This window comes from Phacochoerus africanus, chromosome 13, assembly GCF_016906955.1.
Source record: "Phacochoerus africanus isolate WHEZ1 chromosome 13, ROS_Pafr_v1, whole genome shotgun sequence".
Lineage (NCBI taxonomy): Eukaryota > Metazoa > Chordata > Mammalia > Artiodactyla > Suidae > Phacochoerus > Phacochoerus africanus.
Window position 1 is genome coordinate 64,047,213 of NC_062556.1, and position 17,885 is coordinate 64,065,097.

The window sequence follows — 17,885 nt, forward strand, 5'->3', positions numbered from 1 at the left end:
TTCTCTTTTTATCCAGATGCAGTCTGTGATAACTTTATCACAGGCATTTCTGTCTAACCCATGTCCACAAATGCAAAGAAAACAAAAAGGTTCAAAAGTCCAAGCAGCTAAGGTTGCTCTGAAGTGCAATGTGGAGAGAGAACAGGAGCGATTCCATGAACAGAAAGCCGCCCAAACAGCCTCTCTCACTGCACGGCCACTACTCGGCGGGGGGCGGAGGGGGAATGGACATTGCTGATCTCTTAATCTTAGTATGTTTTAGCCAATATTTGAAGTAACCTCAGAAGTGAGGCCAGCGGTGGTAGGGCCAGTGGTGGAAGCGGGGACCCCAACCTTGTGTAACTCTACCCCAACAACCTGGTCTAACCATCCAGGGAACTGGCCATACTCCCAAAGGCAAATGGCAGGTTTTATCCAGGAAGCCCATTTCTCCATTTCTCACTTTTTAGAGAGACTATTGAAACAACGATAAGACTATCCTTATGCTAGGTGGGACAAAGCAAACAAGCAAAAATGAAAATGTCTCACTATAAAATACTGAGGCTTGTAAAGACGAAATAATAAGAAGGTCCTAGACACGATTTTTCCTTCCAATTTCCAAATATTTTTTCACTCTCATGTTACTGCAAAAAAATTATGACACAGCAGTATAAGAAACAATGGAAGGATCTCCCTGTCTTTCCTGACACCATAAACTAGGGGGGGTGGAGGGGAGAGTAACTGGAAGAAAATAACCACACCAACAACAAAACCAAACCAGGTACCAAAGCCTCAATAAAAAAAAGAATGAGAAAAGATATATACATATATATATATTTTTTAAAGGAACCCCCATACCATTTTTCACAGCAGTGGCACTATTTTGCATTTTCATCAACAGTGCACACGAGCTATCTTCACATCTATGGCCAACACTATTTGTTTGTTTATTTTTAGTCTTTTTTTAGGACCACACCCACGGCATTTGGAAATTCCCAGGCTAGGGGTCCAATTGGAGCTGTAGCTGCCAGCCTACACGACAGTCACAGCAACACCGGATCGGAGCTGTGTCTGTGACCCACACCACAGTTCACAGCAATGCTGGATCCTTAACATACTGAGAGAGGCCAGGGATCAAACCTGCGTCCTCATGGATACTAGTCAGATTCATTTTCACTGAGACACAATAGGAACTCTGAAAAGATGTTTTTAAGTAGGGTTTCAACTGGACTGATAGATCTGCAGCTCCACGCTGCTGTTATCATAAGCTCTAAGTTCTTGCCAAGTTTGGTACTGAGCCACCAGACTCAGCAATAAAGTTTATCTAAGCTACATTAACAGGAGAATTTATCCAATCTTCTAACACTTGGCTTTAGATCTTCAGAGGAGCTGGGGTGGGATTCCTATCATATAGGAACTCACTTCACTGTGGTTCTCCCAACAGGAACCTTCTCAGATCGCCATTCAGCCCACTCCAATTAAGTCCTCTAACCATATTATTCTCATTTAAAGACAATAAGAGCTCTATTACACATGAAACTGCAATTCCAAAATAGCCTACAAAAAGGTAGTTTTGTCTTTATGTAAATGATGAAAAACATCTTGGAATGCTTAAGAGTATTTCTGATTTGAGAGGATTTGTAAACTAATTCGTACTGAATCTTCCTCCTTCTTTAAGTTATTAAAAAAAAAAAAAGAAAGAAAGAAAAAAAAAAAGAGCTCACACCAAGTGCTATGTTCTTTTCACTCCTAAGGACCTGAATGCTGAACAAGATATCTCGATGATAAAGCAACCCCACATATTCTCTTATAACACCACATACTGTGAATTTCCAAGACAACGTTTCCTTAACGTATGATCAGTTCTAAGTCAAGACAGAAATGAAACAGGGTATAGAAGAGGCAGACACATCCCCGTGTTTACTGCAGCATTATTCACAATGACCAAGATACAGAAACACCCTAGAGTCTATCAACAGATGAACCGATAAAGAAGATGTGGTTTGCATGTACACACACACACAGTGGATTAGGACTCAACTGTGAGGAAAAATAAAATTCTTCCATTAGCAACAGTGTGCATGTACTTTGAGGATATTATGCTGAGATAAGTCAAAGAAAGATAAATACTATATGATATATCTCAAAAACTGAACTCATAAAACTGGAGAGTAGAAAGAGTGGTTACCAGGGAAGGGGGCAGTGAGAGAATGACAGAGATATTATTACAGGTCTCTATTTGCAACTGGTAGATAAACAAGTGCTAGAGATCTAATAGACAGGGCAGCGATGACAGACAACAAAACTGAGTTATAAATTTGCTAAGAGGAGTTCCTGTTGTGGTGCAGCAGAAACAGACTAGTACCTGACTAGTATCCATGAGGACGTGGGTTCAATCCCTGGCCTCGCTCAGTGGGTCAAGATCTGGTGTTGCCTTGAGCGGTGGTGTAGATCACAGACTCAGCTCAGATCTGGTGTTGCTGTGACTGTGGCTGAGGTGTAGGCCGGTGGCTATAGCTCTGATTCGACCCCTAGCCTGGGAACTTCCATATGCTATGGGTGTGGCCCTAAACAGCATAAAAAAATAAATACATTAGTTAATTAATCAGCTAAGAGAGTAGACCTTAATCATTCCCAATATGAGAATAAATGATAATCATGTGAGGCCATAGATGTTGGTTATTTGAAATACTATAGCAATCATTGTATTATAAATGTATCAAGTTAATATGTTGTACACTTATAAACATTGTGGTATGAAAAAAATGTATCTCTTAAAAAAGTCATGACAAGGCACTAATAAAAGTCCCTTAAAAATTCAGGGCCAAGAGTCCCCTAGGGGCACAGCAGCTTGAGCTTCCGGCACTGTCACTGCTGTGGCTCAGTTTCTATCCCCGGCCAGGGAACCTCTGCATGCCAGGGGCAGCCAAAAACAAACAAACAAATAAACACAAAATTACACTCATAAGAAGAAGCTAATATGGAGTTCCCATCATGGCTCAGCAGGAATAATAACCCAACATAGCGTCACTGGGGATGGGAGATCAGTCCTGGCCTCACTCAGTGGGTTAAGGATCCAGCGTTGCCACAAGCTGTGGTGAAGACTGCAGTAAGGCTCTGATCCAGTGTTGCTGTGGCTGCAAACTTCCATATGCCACAGGTGCGGCCTTAAAAAGGGGGAAAAAAAGAAGAACAGGCTAAAGTGATCAACCACTTTTTATTAACAGTAATCTTCCTTACAGATGCAAGATCCATCTCCCACCCAACGTGAGGACTAATTCATTTTCAAATGCTAAATCCTTCTGAAAACTGATAAAAATCAAGAAGCTCATGTGAAAGCTGGAATTAAACAATGAAGAAGGTAGAGGTCCCTGGTGGTGCAGGATCTGTTGTGGCACGGGCTCGCTCTCTGGCTTGGGATCTTGCACATTTAGTTGGCAAAGCCCTTAAAAACAGAAGATAAAGACTAAAGAATTGCAAATGATACTCTCATATTTTTAACTCAAATACGTACCTATTTTAGGTAGATTGAGCAGGTCATACAACTTCTTGAAACTATTTCTGATTAATACGATACCCACATTCATTTCATAGGAAACACTACACTATGCTAAACATAATGTCACTTATACCAGAGGAGCTGCCATTATTGTGTAAAGGATTGTAACACACAGGAATGGGTAAAATGTCGTTTGATAAAGCCCAGGGAGAATTCAGAATGTAGGATCTGGTTACTTTAGACAAAATTCCCCGCACACCAGCACATGGAGATGCTTACAAAATATTAAGTTATACCATCAATATGCTGATCAATGATTTGGGGCAATCTGGTTCTTTAATTTTTAATTACAGGCAAATCTATATGGTTCCTGCATAAAAACTGATGGGGACAAAAACAAGGTATAGGTGAGAAGGTAAAAAGCATGGATCTGCTGTGCACAAGCTCTAGATGAAGAAGAGGTATGTATAGCTGATTTCTTATTGCGTGGCTACTATTAGGGATGAAATGAGACAATGGAAGTGACCGTATTTTAACAAGTTTAAATTGTCAAGTAAATGTACAATGTGGCTCTGAAATGACAAGCCATAGGCAAGAGTCCAAATTCATCATACTTCGGGGCTGATCTTCAATTTGATAGGGAACTAGATTATAACTGCCAAGAGACAAAACCTCTGTCATGAAGCATCTGAAGCCTTAGATGGTGTGTAAAAATGACCTCAGAAAAATCCCCCAAAGTCCTTGCAATCTATTTTTGGTTTGCTTTTTCATCAAATTATTTCTAAGCAAATTCTGCAGGATGACAGAAACATCATTTCAGATCTGCGGGCCTCTCAGATTTAACTGAGGCTGAACGCCAAGACTTGGGAAGACAGCTCCCTGTCTAACACAGTTACCTGGCAGGCAGGTGAATCTCCACTCCACACTTCTTCAGCGGTCTCAATGCCATTCAACCCAGCCAGGAAGGTATGGCTTTTATTTCAGTAGTTTGTTAATGCCAATTGGGCACTATTTATAGGAGGCTTGTATTTATTCTGTTGCATCTGTTACACCTTCAACTACATTAAAAATATAATCTACAGTTTATAAACACTAACCAGAGATCTCATTTACTTCCCAGGCTGCTTTAACCATATTTTGCGCAAGAAGAAGTCCTGAAGTATCACAATGTCCATCTGATAGAAACGTAGAAGGATGCCTAGAATTAACTGGAGTGAACAAACCACGAAATGCCTCTAAAAACATCCCATGAATAAAATTTGAAGGCTCAACAATCTAAAACTGCCTTAGGTCAACTTTAACTTTCACTTATGAAATTTGTCATTTTTCATGCTTTTGGAAAAAGGTGAATACATTTTGACCAGTTAGAGCATTTGCTTAAAACATATTTAAGTTCCTGCTACTCCTAAGAAGTACTTCCGCTTCTCTGGAGTAATTCCAACGTTCCACTTAAACAGAACTTATTTTATAAAATTTCAAACTGGTCTTCCTTAATTACACAATAGACTTCTGTAATAAACTTCAATTGTATCATTTTCAAACAAAAAGTAAACCAGATGTTTGGTACTTTATGCAAAATTGAGCTCTCACTGCGAAACCAAATTAAAATGAAATCAGGGACGAAGCTAAGCACTGATGAAAACAAAAACAAAACAAGCAAACCAAAATATGCTGTAGATTTTGTTTTATAGCTGTTTAGTCTTGGTCACTTATCAATTTTTCTTTGTATCTGGGAAAACACACAGATCCTTTCCCACCATTTTATCAAAATTAACATATTCATTTGGGTTCTGTAGGGGAAATCAAAAATTCCCAGAATTTCATCATGTCACTTAGTCAAAACTCAATGCCTGCTATTTGCTAGGTATTGCTTTAAATGCTTAATTCATTTAATTCTCACCATAAGAAAAACAAAAAAACAAAAACAAAAACAAAAAAAAAACACTGGGGCTATTACATCCCCATTGTAACAAAGTTAAGGTACACGGAGGTTAAATAACTTGGGTTACTCAGGCTGTCAGCGGCCAGGCTGGGATTCAAATTCAGATGGGATAATTCCAAAGTCTGTTTGTTCTCTTTACCAAGGGGCATCATGGATCCCAAATTTGCTGGATAACTTTCCAACTTGAAATTTCACATCGCTTTAAATAGAAACCAATCATATGAATCATATTCTGGTGTGACAACCTAACTCAAAGGAAGTCTCAGTGTCCCTCCCTCCCTCCCTCTCTCCCTTCCCCCCACCCAGCACAGCATACACAGACACACACACCCCACCACCACCACCACCACCAGTATCAATGCTGCTCAAGACAACCGTGCTTCAATCAAGGGGATGTTGATTGGGCCAGTGAAGTGACAGGCACAGCTCTTCCAAAGCATTTTTCCAGCAGATCTGAGACATCACAGCATCTCTACCTACACCCCATTTCTCTCTGTCCATGAACAGATTTAAATTTTCTACTGATGACAAGCAAAGTTCTCACCTGACATCAAATTAAAGATGCACATAAAAATTAAGGGGAGAGGGAGGGAAAAAAAAAAAGAATGAAAGGGAGAGAAAATTTGACCTATATTTTTAAAAATACCCACTATTTATCCAAAACCTATAAGGCACTCCTTGTGTGATATAAAAGTTCAAACCTTGATCTTGTCTAGAAACTTGATCAACGTGGATACAGCAAAAGCCTAGAGAAGACATACCTTGAAAGGCCAGGTCAATTAAGCACACAACTCCTATAGTGTCTCCTTTGTGAAAGGAGATGAGAGTGGTTAGAAAATCTGGCATCGAGGAGAACTAAACCTCCTTCACTCAAGTTTTAGAATTCCCTAATGCAGGACTGAAATCTACTCACCTGGTCTAAAGACTTGACAATTTGTTAATAAACAGTGGCTTATCTGATTGTAGGACAAACCACTAACTGTCTGGATTACACAGGTGCTGCCTTTTATTATTCTGGCTATTTATGTCAACAACTATTTATTTAATCTTGTAAGTCAGGGAAGAACAATTTTCTAGTAACAGCGATTACTCATCATCTTGAAATAGGTGTTTATTTTCCTTCCATTTACAGGACTGTTTCAAGACTAACATCGAAAAGTTGGCACGAGTAAAAAATGCTTTTGTCTACAGGATCACCCATTGGTGGCACTCATTAAGCCGCATTTGACAACCTTTTCATTTTAATGCTAAGTAAAAAGATGACACAGAAGACTTATACTAGCATGAGATATCATTTTAAGATGTTATTGCTATTTTATTCTCCAAAATGGAAGGGAAATAAGTTTATAGTTCCACCAAAGGAAATAAGAGCCCAGGCCATTCTGACATCAGTGGAAGAAAGAAAAAAAAAAATCTAAAAATAAAGACTGCATACAAGAAAGCAACAATTTCCTTCTTTACCTATTTCTACATATTTGAAGGTGACAAAAAAAAATTAATCCAGGATTCTGAGTACACTGCTGACCTAGATATATGGAATTTTTTATGTGAGAAAATACATTTAAGGACAAATCCAGCTACACTGCGGTATCTGTTCAAATACTTTTGTGTAGAACGGCAGAAGTGGGTGCATTGTTTTTCTTACCACGCCCTCAAAAATCTGTGTACTTTTTATCATGTGCCTCAATCAGAGTGAAGGATAAGATCAGTTCTTGAACCAGAAGAACACTTCTAGAAATATCCACTTGAAGTTCAGAGAGAAATTATTACCTAATGGTTGACTGAATCATCCCCAAGTCAGGGCTTAGGCGGCAAATCAACCAGGGCCGATGCTCTGGCTTCTGCTGCTGTGTGAACAACACGCTGCCCTGCAGCACTGCTTCCCCCAACTGCAGACCCGGAGGCAGGACTTGCCCACCAAGAGGAGCACGACTGCATTTGGAAGAACGTCTGGACAAAGATTCTTAAACACATAACAAGCCTCAAAGAGACTTTCCAGGTGTTGAAGAGGTTGAGACGTTTCCCCATGGGATATGAACTATTAAAATGCAAATGCAAAAATGAAAGGAAAATAGATCCAGAACTGAGAATTTGATTTTATGATAGCTTTCTGTTTAACAACAGTATTTTAATAAACTTCCACTCATGGTCTACTTTGAAGCCTGTCATCTTTTTTCTAGATATGAAAGGATTTCTACCTAAATGAGGGGGAAATTTTGAACAAATTAATCTTGATGAGCAAGAATAAAAAGAAGACTCAATCATGACATTACCGATGAAGAAAACCTCATTGTGTGTGTTCTACCTACTGTCAACCCAATTGTAACAAGTTCTAAAAAGCCAAAGAGGAGTCTGTTTAGCTATTTACAAAGATCAACCCTCTTCTTGCCATAATACACTCATTTTTCTCTCCAGCCTACAAATACTATACTACAAATAAATCAGCCACGGTGGGGCCAATCCTAGGTTTGGAAGCTTTCACAGTAATACCATAGATATACTCCAGGAGGACAGACAGGGAGCACCAGGCTCCCAGAAGAGACAGGCAGTCAATGCATAATAACTACCTACATTTCAATCTACCTCTAATGTGTGACAGGTACTATAAAGACGTGATTTAAAACATAACCGGATTCTAGGAATTCCCATCATGGCGCAGTTGGAGACGAGTCCGACTAGGACCATGAGGTTGTGGGTTCGATCCCTGGCCTTGCTCAGTGGGTTAAGAATCCGGCATTGCCATGAGCTGTGGCATGGGTGGCAGACACAGCTCGGATCTGGCATGGCTGCGGCTGCGGCTGTGGTGTAGGCCAGCAGCTATAGCTCTGATTAGATCCCTAGCCTGGAAACCTCCATATGCCTCCGGTGCAGTCCCAAAAAGACAAAAAACAAAACAAAACTGGATTTTAAACTTCATGTGAAATCCAACAGTACAGGTTCCATGTCATAAATATCTAGAATCTCTCCCCCCCGTTTTCTTCATGGCAAATGTTTAAAAAAGTTTAAAATAAAGGGGGTTGGGGAAGAAATGGTAACAGAAGATGAAGGTTCACTTAGAAAACGAAAATCAAACTTTGCCCCGTGATGTTCTATGACAGGTTCAAAATCAAATCTTTGAGGGAAAGGACTTGGCCTTTAAGTCAAACATGCAGAATTCCAATCCAGCAAATTCCTATGGATTCCCACACTTAGTGTCAAAAGACTATGCTTTATACTCCTTGGGGTCTCAGTAATACACTTCTCAGTATTTATTGATGTTGAATCTGGCCCTATTTCAGTTCCTCTTCAAATGGTTATACAAAAGCAATGAACTATGTCATAAAACCACTTTGATGTATTTTCTGCCACAAACAACGACAAGGTTCATGTAACGAAGGGGTGGGAGGCACCTTTTAAATAACAGTATTTGAATCACACTTGACCCTTCGTATTCATGGGTTACACATCCTTGGATTCAAGTCACCATGGACTAAAAACGTTTGGAAAACAATTTCAGAAAATTTCAAAAAGCAAAACTTGAATTTGCTGTGTTAATATTTACATATACTGTTTAAGGATAAGTAGTCTAGCATCTAAGTATATGGGAAGATGGACGCAGAGAACAGACTTGTGGTTGCCAAGGGGGAGGGGGAAGAGGAGGGATGGACCGGGAATTTGGGGTTAGGAGGAGATGCCAGCTATCACACACAGAATGGATAAACAAGGTCCTGCGGTATATAGCACAGGGAACTATATTCAATATCCTGGGATAAACCATAATGGAAAAGAACATGGGACAGAATAGATATATGCAGAACTGAGTAACTTTGCTGTGCAGCAGAAATCAACACAACAATATGAACCAACTAGACTTCAATGTAAAAGTACAGAGGCTATATGGGAGGATGTACACAGGTTAAGTAAGGGATACTGAGCATCCTTTGGTATCCAGAGCAAGGGAACCAATCACCCAAGGATACCGAGGGACTCTACTATAATCCGTGCATTCCGTCAGGTAAAGCCAAATTACTGAGCTTTCTAACACGGGAAACTGGGAGTGACATCCTGCCGACCAAAGACGGTCTGGCTCCAAGTCAGCTGAAGGCTGAGACCACACAGATATTAGAATGTAGCGCAGAAGTTACATATATTATGATTAGCACGCCGCTTATTCCACACACTACTGAGAAATTTTAAAATACAATCGAGTAAAATTCCATCATACCATTTTCTAAGATGTTACAATTACCCCTCTGAACAAGGCACAAGCTTACTTAGCAAATCTTATCATTTTAGCATTTTATTGGACAACCATAGGCACAGTACCTTCTCTTTGTTACTAAGCTGTATGATTATGACAGAGGGGAAAAAAAAAAGGAATAAGGAGTAATCAGGACATTCTAATAGAAATGTACACCAACATGGTGCAATATTTACCAGCTGTAGACAAGCGCTATCATAATCACCTTTATAGAGATTACTGACAAAATAACAATAGTCATCAAATATATGTAACTGTGTAACTATTTAAACTCGTAACAAAGGCTTTTATGACTATTAGCAGTAAAGGAGCAACTCCCATAAAATATGACTTAATATCACTCTGATAAGAGTTTAAGTACATATAACCATTGTTATATGAAAAACAGTATTTTTAATGTGTCACAACCCGACAGGATTTAATTACCACACCTACTTCAAACTATTAGCCGTTTCATTCAAACTTGTAAAAAAATAATATTTATGTAGCTATTGAGAATCATTATGATTGATGCAATCTTTTGTGTTACTCCCTTTAGAGTCACTTGCATTTGTTATTTTTAACAAGGAAAAATGAAAGGGGAAATGTGTGTTTTTGTTTTGCAACAAAGCTTTTCTGATGATGACTAACTTCTTCCTTTGAACACAAAAAAGCTTCTTTAACTAATGTACATATAAATATGTTCTTTACAACATGCACGAAGCAAAGAAAGGGATGGGGGGCCCTCTAGGACTTAAGCCAGGATTTAAAGCAACCTAGGCAAGAGGAGGACATGAAAGCTGTCAGGATAGTTGTTATTCTTATTTTCAATTTCTTACAGCTCATCTGCGCTCAAGGAAGAAAAACCGTAGTTTCTTTTAACCATATCCACAACAGATCTCACTTGAAAGGAAACATAGCGAGTGATTTGGCATGAATGGGAACATTACCAATTTTCCAGCACCACTACTGAATATTTATGTCGGTGACGAATGATGACACTGGTGAAATATTTTAACACGAAGCCTTGCCTTGTAAATCGTCCGAATGATGCTGTGTCAAAACAACACCTACCATAAATCAGAGGTTTTAGGACCAGTATTTCTTGTTCTAACATGCTACCTGCTCAGCAGAATCACTTGTGTGAACAGGCACAGATTAATGTGTGCTAAGCAGAGCCCTCTTACCGCCTAACTTATAGAGCTATAATTTAACAGGCCTATTATCGTCAAGGTAATTTTGACAGTACTGAAATATCATACCTGTTAAAAATATGCATTTAGCACTAACCCCAGTGGTCAATTGCACTGAAGAAACAGACAGGGTTCCCTAAAATTATTCTTCTTCTCTACTGATGACTCTTGGCGCCACCCCCCACCCTCACCCCCACCGCCACCCCCACCAAAGCAGGGGCCTGTTGACAACTAATTTTCTAAACACTGTAGCAAGGAGTTCACTTGTGGCCCAGCGGGTTAAGGAACTGGCCTTGGCACTGAAGCGGCTCGGGTCACTAGTTGTGGCAGAGGTTTCTTCCCCTGCCTAGGAATCCACATGCTGCTGGATAGACAGAGACACAGATAGAGAGGGAGAGAGAGTGTATAGCAAGACGGCTAAAATAAAAATTAAATAGTACAAAAAGCTCACCACTTGGCTTTCAATTCACTTTCCACTTCTCTACAAGTTCATTAACAACTTGTACTGGAGGCTAAGGAGCCCCTTTGCAGGTTCACGAAAGAGAACAAGAGTTCAAACCTCCAGCACCTTCTCCGCTTTGTCCCAAGCTTCAATTCCTACATGATGAACATCGTAATTCAGGGTGTTTTACATGTGTGAGATCGGCAGAGTCTAATTTCCTACTCAAGTTGGAAATCTTAATCCTTAAGGGCAATTCTAGATTTTTGATTAGGGAGGATGAAAGAATATATCGTAAGAGAATGCCATCCTTCCTGTCACCTCAATGAGCAGATGTACCTTCCACCACAAAAAATAACAACGACAAAAGAAATGAGTACATTTGCTTTTTGCCTTTTATGATGCATTAGCTCTAACTTGACCGGTAGAGAAAAAATGAAGGACATACATTTGTAGTTTTTTTTTTTTTTTACACTAGATGCATAAATGAGTGAACAGATGCACACGGACACTGCAGAAAAATCAGTGTAAAGGAACACACTGGCCACAACCCAATCAACTCTGCATTTCCCTGAGAGAACAAACATGACATCTACTGACACCGGCAGCTCAGTTTCTTAAAGCCAAATTAGCAAATTGAAAGCAAATAAACAAATATTTATCTGGAATCCATTACAGTCAAATCACCTAGCCCAGTGTTATGTCACCATAATTAGACTTGAAACAACAGGACCACTATCCTCTCATCTTGTCCCCAAAACAAAGAGTGAAATTCTAGAGACTTGATGAGAATTAAATGTTGACTCTGAGGGTGTGGAAGAAAAGAGAAGAAATCATGTGGCCAATTTCTCCTTAAACTCAGGTTTGACTCAGGTTCCTACCCTCTAGGAATTAAAATAAACACAGTCAAGATCTCAGCAGTAGCCTAGTCCTGTTACTGGGGGAGAAGGTGTCAATTAAGAAATCCAAATGCCCTGTTTGATAGGCACTCGATATTCTAGGATAACACTTGGGAGTAATTCTTGAATAAAGAGTTTAAAGGTTCACACATAAAAAACCATGACAATGCTTTTTAAATTTCTCTCAACACTACAAAATACAAAGATCTGGGCTATGAAAATGGAATTTCTAAGAAAACTTTAAAATAACACCAACCAGATTTTGCAATAAGGTGCCCCTTGCGCTATGTCCTTGCCATAATGTAGATTATGCTGCCCTCTTGTGCCTGAGACAGGAAATAAAAGGATTTCTGCTCAAAGCAGGAAAACGCAATTTGGATTTAACATACATCCCACAATTACTGAAAGCCTTGCTGTGGACCTGGGATTTGTGCTACCGTGTATTAAGATCTGACAGAAGTAAGGGAAGTAAGGCTTGGAGGCAAGAAGACAAAGGTTGTCTAGGAAGAGGTCAACTTAGCAGGCAGCAAGGGACCCAGACCAGCTGAAAAGTTGCAATTAAACCGCTGGGAAATGTAGGGACCCTGAAAAAATGTGCGGCCGAAGAGCATCCAAGGAGGACAGCATAACAAAGAGAGATGGGTGAGAGAAAGGCAAGGTTAAAAGAAGAGAAGAGAGGAGAAAAGAAACCTTGCTATTGCCGTTCTAAGGCCACCACACACTAGTTGAATCAAATCTCACCCAATTATCAGGTTATGAAAGCCCAGGAGGTATCACATTGTATAAACAAACTAGTTAACTTCATGCAACCATACGTGAGTTCAAAATGGAGAGTAACTTAGCCAAGGAGCTTGGCAAGACGGAACCCTCTTCAAAACCAGCTCTTCAGAAGAAATGTGCACTTTCCAGGTTGACTGCCCTGTGAACTTGGGACTTTGGTAGGGCCCGAATTGCTTCAAACCTTCTCCTGAAGGCCTGATTCTTCGCTTACGTACAAAGGGTCCCCAGTGTTTAACACAATTCATGAGGACCTGGGATGGGTGATTCAATGGATGAATGTGAAAAACAATACGACCAATCCAGTTCAAGGTTATTAAAAATCTCTGGCACAAGCAGGCTCTGGAGATGGGGAGAAGGAAGGGGATTCTAGCAAGACCCCTGCAGACCCAAACCAGCTGGTGCCAGGCCAGAGCCAGGGCCTCTGCCTAGAGTTTCCAGCTGCTGTCACCATCCCAAGTCTATAAACCATCCCAGGCCCTTGCCATTCCCCCCATTTGATAAACTCTGGGAGGGTGTCAGGATCCTGAACTAACAGGAAACTTACTGAGCCCAGGGGTCTGCCTGAGAGTGTGCTTTAACACATATGAATTAGGTGTGCTTCCAGATCAATCCACGCTCCCTGCAGAAGACACTCTGGAATTCAGCGAGCACAGACATTATGTTAGACACATGGATATAATTAGCGAAGGTATTTACCATGGCATAAAAGCTGAGCATGTCCATCATTCTACTGCAGAGGGGAATTTATAAAAATATAAACGATTAGCATGCACACCATCAGTAATATCCACGATGAGGCATAATTCGTACCTACAGCTCATTGTTACTACTATAAAAAGCACAAAACTTTTTATTTATTTATTAATTTATTTATTTTTTGCTTTTTAGGGCCACGCGCATGGCGTATGGAAGTCCCCAGGCTAGGGGCTGAATCAGAGCTACAGCTGCCGGCCTATACCACAGCCACAGCAACACCAGCTCCGAGCCACTACCGAGACCTACACCACAGCTTGTGGCTAAACCAGATCCTTAACCCACTGAGCAAGGCCAGAGATCAAAACCACATCCTCATGGATCGGGTTCATTAACCACTGAGCCGCGAAGGGAAGTCCAACACAAAACTTATTTTATGAGGAAGAAAATTTTTGTTTGTTTATGGCCAGACCCGCAGCATGTGGAAGTCCCTGGGCCAGGGATCAAACCCATACCACAGCAGCAATATGAGCCACTGCAATGCCAAAGCCAGATCCTTAACTCGCTGAGCCATAAGAGAACTCCCAAGAAAGAAAATTTTCAATCTACTTCTTAAAAATCTTAATTTAAAAAGTTTTCTTAATCTAAAACTAGTAGAGTAAATAAATAATTTATTGCCTCTAAACTCTGGGAGTGAACTAGGCCTATCTTTGCAGTACTTATTTGGGCTTCTATTTCCTTGAAGGAAGATAGTCCTGCAAATGGATACAGGAGAAGAAGGCAAGATAAACACCAGTGTCCTGGCTGCTCTAAGATTAGTGACCTTAAAGATTTAAACTTGGTCCCAAATCCCTGAATAATAAATGAATCAGCGCCTCCAAGAGCCTACAGGTTTTGCATACGAAGAGCGTGGTTAACTGTGGTCACAAGCACTCAGAGGCTGTGATAACAGAAATCCAGTCCCTCTTAATGCTCCCAACTTTATGCCTGTAGCTGTCACATTAACTGACAAAGGGGAGTGACTTCACAGCCATAATAGCACAACTCCTCCAATCACCTTCTCACTCTGGCTTCTTAATAAGACAAGATGGGAGTTTCTGTTGTGGCGCAGTGGAAACAAATCCGACTAGGAACTACGAGGTTGCAGGTTCGATCCCTAACCTTGCTCAGTGGGTTAAGGATCTGTCATTGCCATGAGCTGTGGTGTCGGTCGCAGATGCGACTCAGATCTGGCATTGCTATTCCTATGGTGTAGGCCAGCAGCTACAGCTCTGATTAGATCCCTAGTCTGGGAAGCTCCATTTGCCGTGGGTGCAGCCCTAAAAAGCAAAAAATAAAAGAATAAAAATAAAATAAAATAAAATAAAATAAGACAAGATGGGGGGGGGGCTCTGCAGTTTACCATCCGGTGCTCTGCGTGGTGCCTGGACTGAGCAACATGTGATGAGTAAATCTACACCAGATGCCTCCCTGCACAGTCTTATTTAATCCTCACAAGGGAAATAGGAAGGGCAGTGGGTTATTCCCATTTCACTGGAGGGGAAGTTTCCAGACGCCGTGTCGTCATCACTACGGATCACGAAGCATTGACTGACCGTGAGCTAAGCGCTCTGAGTGTATTAACTGCTTAATGCCACACTGTCAACTACCTCATCGTCAGGGCACATGCAGGAGCTCTGTGGTTCCAGAAAAAGATGGATAAGGCAAGAAACACAGCCCACAGGGTGTCGAGACTCCTTCTGAGAAGGTCATTCCTAACAGGCAGCCTAGCTTACCGCTTCGTAACACAGCCAGCAGCTAAGCCACTGGTCAACAACACAGAAACATGTCTGCACTGAATGTAGGGTAGGTATTCCCTACGCCACACAACAGATGGATTCCTAAATCACTCTGCAAAGTAAACACGTATCTATTTTGCCACACATACAAGTTGAAATTAAAGGTTATATGCCACAATATTCAGACTGTCCCTGGGAGGAGAAAAATTTCAGTCAAGCTTTTTTATAAAATGGATCAATACACAGTGATTTTCTTACAAGCCTCTGCTCCATTTTCAAACACTGAAGTGTAATCGAGGACTAACTGTGTTAACAAGACATACTGACTGAGAAACTTGGTGTGTGACTTACCTATTGGATTTCTATCGAAGAACAAGATCGGAGCTCTCAAAATGGACTCGAACATTTTGTTGTGCAAACTTTGTGAAGAACTAACAAGGACATAGAACACCAACAGAGATCTTGAAATGCCAAAAAGGACAGTAGATACAGTTAAACCTGCAATAAAGAAACACCCCTCAGCAAAAGATCTCAGCCTTTTCTTCAATGATGCTAAAAAGCATGGCAGGCAGTTTATAAAGATATTATATACTTTATTCCTTACAGCATTTGGATGTTAAGCGTTTGATACATTCACAAGATGCATTTAAAAAAGAAGAAGAGAAAATTTACATCTTTCTCTCATTAAAAAGAAAGCACATAGGGAAAAAAAAAATCAGGGGCAAACTAGAAATTCATTCTAGGCTTTCCTAATTCAATTATAAGTTCTATTCCAAACTCAGAAGAAAGATAATTATAAAATGCAGTTGATCTTCCTTCTCTGCATTTCAAATCTTACTAATTACAAGATGTCTCATAATCTAAAATTGTGGTATGCGTTGGTACCATCATTTGAATTAATAGGAACAGGAGAAATAATTTACTACCATTTCCTTGTAGACAAAGCCCAAGAAGCTTTAAAGAAGATAAAAATACCTGCAAGCGGAAAACCTACCCCTAAATAACTGAATTGCAAGAAAATATAAATTATAATTTGAGACTAACCTAAGTGGATCAACTCATCTCTTACTAACGCAAAGCATTTGCAAATGAACATCATTTAAATATGCTTTGTTAATCACAAAGATAGATACCTACTATGCATATATAAATTAAAATAGCCCCTAACATCTTTTAAAATTCATGATGGTCAACAGAGTGGGGATAACTGCTGTAATAAATATTCTGTCAAGTCATTTTCTCCCTTCAGACGACACATGACTTATTTAAACTATGAAATGTGTTCAAATTCCTAAATGCCATCAACAGGCATTTCCTTAGCCCATCTTCCTATAAGAATGTATAAAAGAACCCCTTCCTAATCTTCCTTTAAGGCCCTCTAGTCCACCAATTTAGAAAAGAGACAGCTAATGGATTTAGATTTTGTAGCAGGTGATCAGGGAAATAAATACAAAATTTCAACGAGTGGGTTCTTAAAAAGATAACTCTATCTTTACACAAAGCTTGTATGAGTATTTCCTGTGGGAATATTTAAAATTTTAGATGAGGATTTCCTTTAAAAAGTATGTAATGCCACATATATTCTAAGCACCCTTGTGAAAACAGACAGCCGTGTTAATATTAGCCTGGCAAGCCAGATGTTAAATTAATCGCACAGTCAGGGATGTGATAACATTGTGATGTCAAGGTAAGAAAGAGAAGGAACCCTAATTCCCAGACACTGGATTTCCCCCTGCTCAGCTTCTCTCTGCAGTAATTAGCAAAGCCCAGGAGATGAGCAGTGTGGCGAAGGGGAGCTTTGCATACCTGCGAGGGAATAATGCTTTTATTTGGGGGGCCCTTGCTGCCAGAGGATTTCATCCAAGTTCAATAAAAGCCAGGGTTTATTCAGAGAGAATTGGAGCAATCTGAACCACAGGGTGGGGATCCGTTTCTAATCCCCTTGCCCATCCATATAATGATGTAAGATTTAGCTAAAGCAACCTATTAGAATAGACAATAGCCACAGATTTCCAGTGGCTGATTTTCTGAATGTGCAATCCTGGTTTAACTTCCAAAATCCAGTACAGACCAAATGAAGAGTCTTCATTCAACCTCTTTCTTCCAGATTTTAAAAATAATTATTCTAATTAATTCACAGTGTAAATGCAACTCAGACTCTTAATCTGTTAAGACATTACTAAATTACTCCTGGAAGCCCTAGTTGCTCACACAGGCTCACTGTAAGCATCTTAGACTCTCGTATAATAGACCCGATGCTTCAACTTTACCTGAATAAATTCCTAAGTACCAATTCAGATCAAGCTTCTGAGTTTCGGTTCCATTTCCAATTACAGTGACATTCAGGGAACTCTGTTTATTTGCCCTATGGAACAAGAAAGGAAAAATATTACACTATAAATGGGATTTAGATAAATACTAAAGAAGAAGAAGAAAAAAAACCCCTCGATTTTGGAAGATATGT

At 40.0% G+C, this 17,885-nt stretch overlaps 1 protein-coding gene across 2 annotated transcripts in view; it reads right to left on the bottom strand.

Annotated features, from left to right (window-relative positions):
- The window catches only part of ABCC4 (ATP binding cassette subfamily C member 4), a 219,713-nt gene that overhangs the window by 95,203 nt on the left and 106,625 nt on the right, over positions 1 to 17,885 (bottom strand). For both annotated transcript variants that reach the window (XM_047756442.1, XM_047756443.1), the window contains 2 exons: positions 17,692 to 17,786; positions 15,773 to 15,919 (listed from right to left, as the gene is read on the bottom strand). In XM_047756442.1, the coding sequence (XP_047612398.1) occupies positions 15,773 to 15,919; positions 17,692 to 17,786 (242 nt within the window). The remainder of the gene's footprint in view (positions 1 to 15,772; positions 15,920 to 17,691; positions 17,787 to 17,885) is intronic.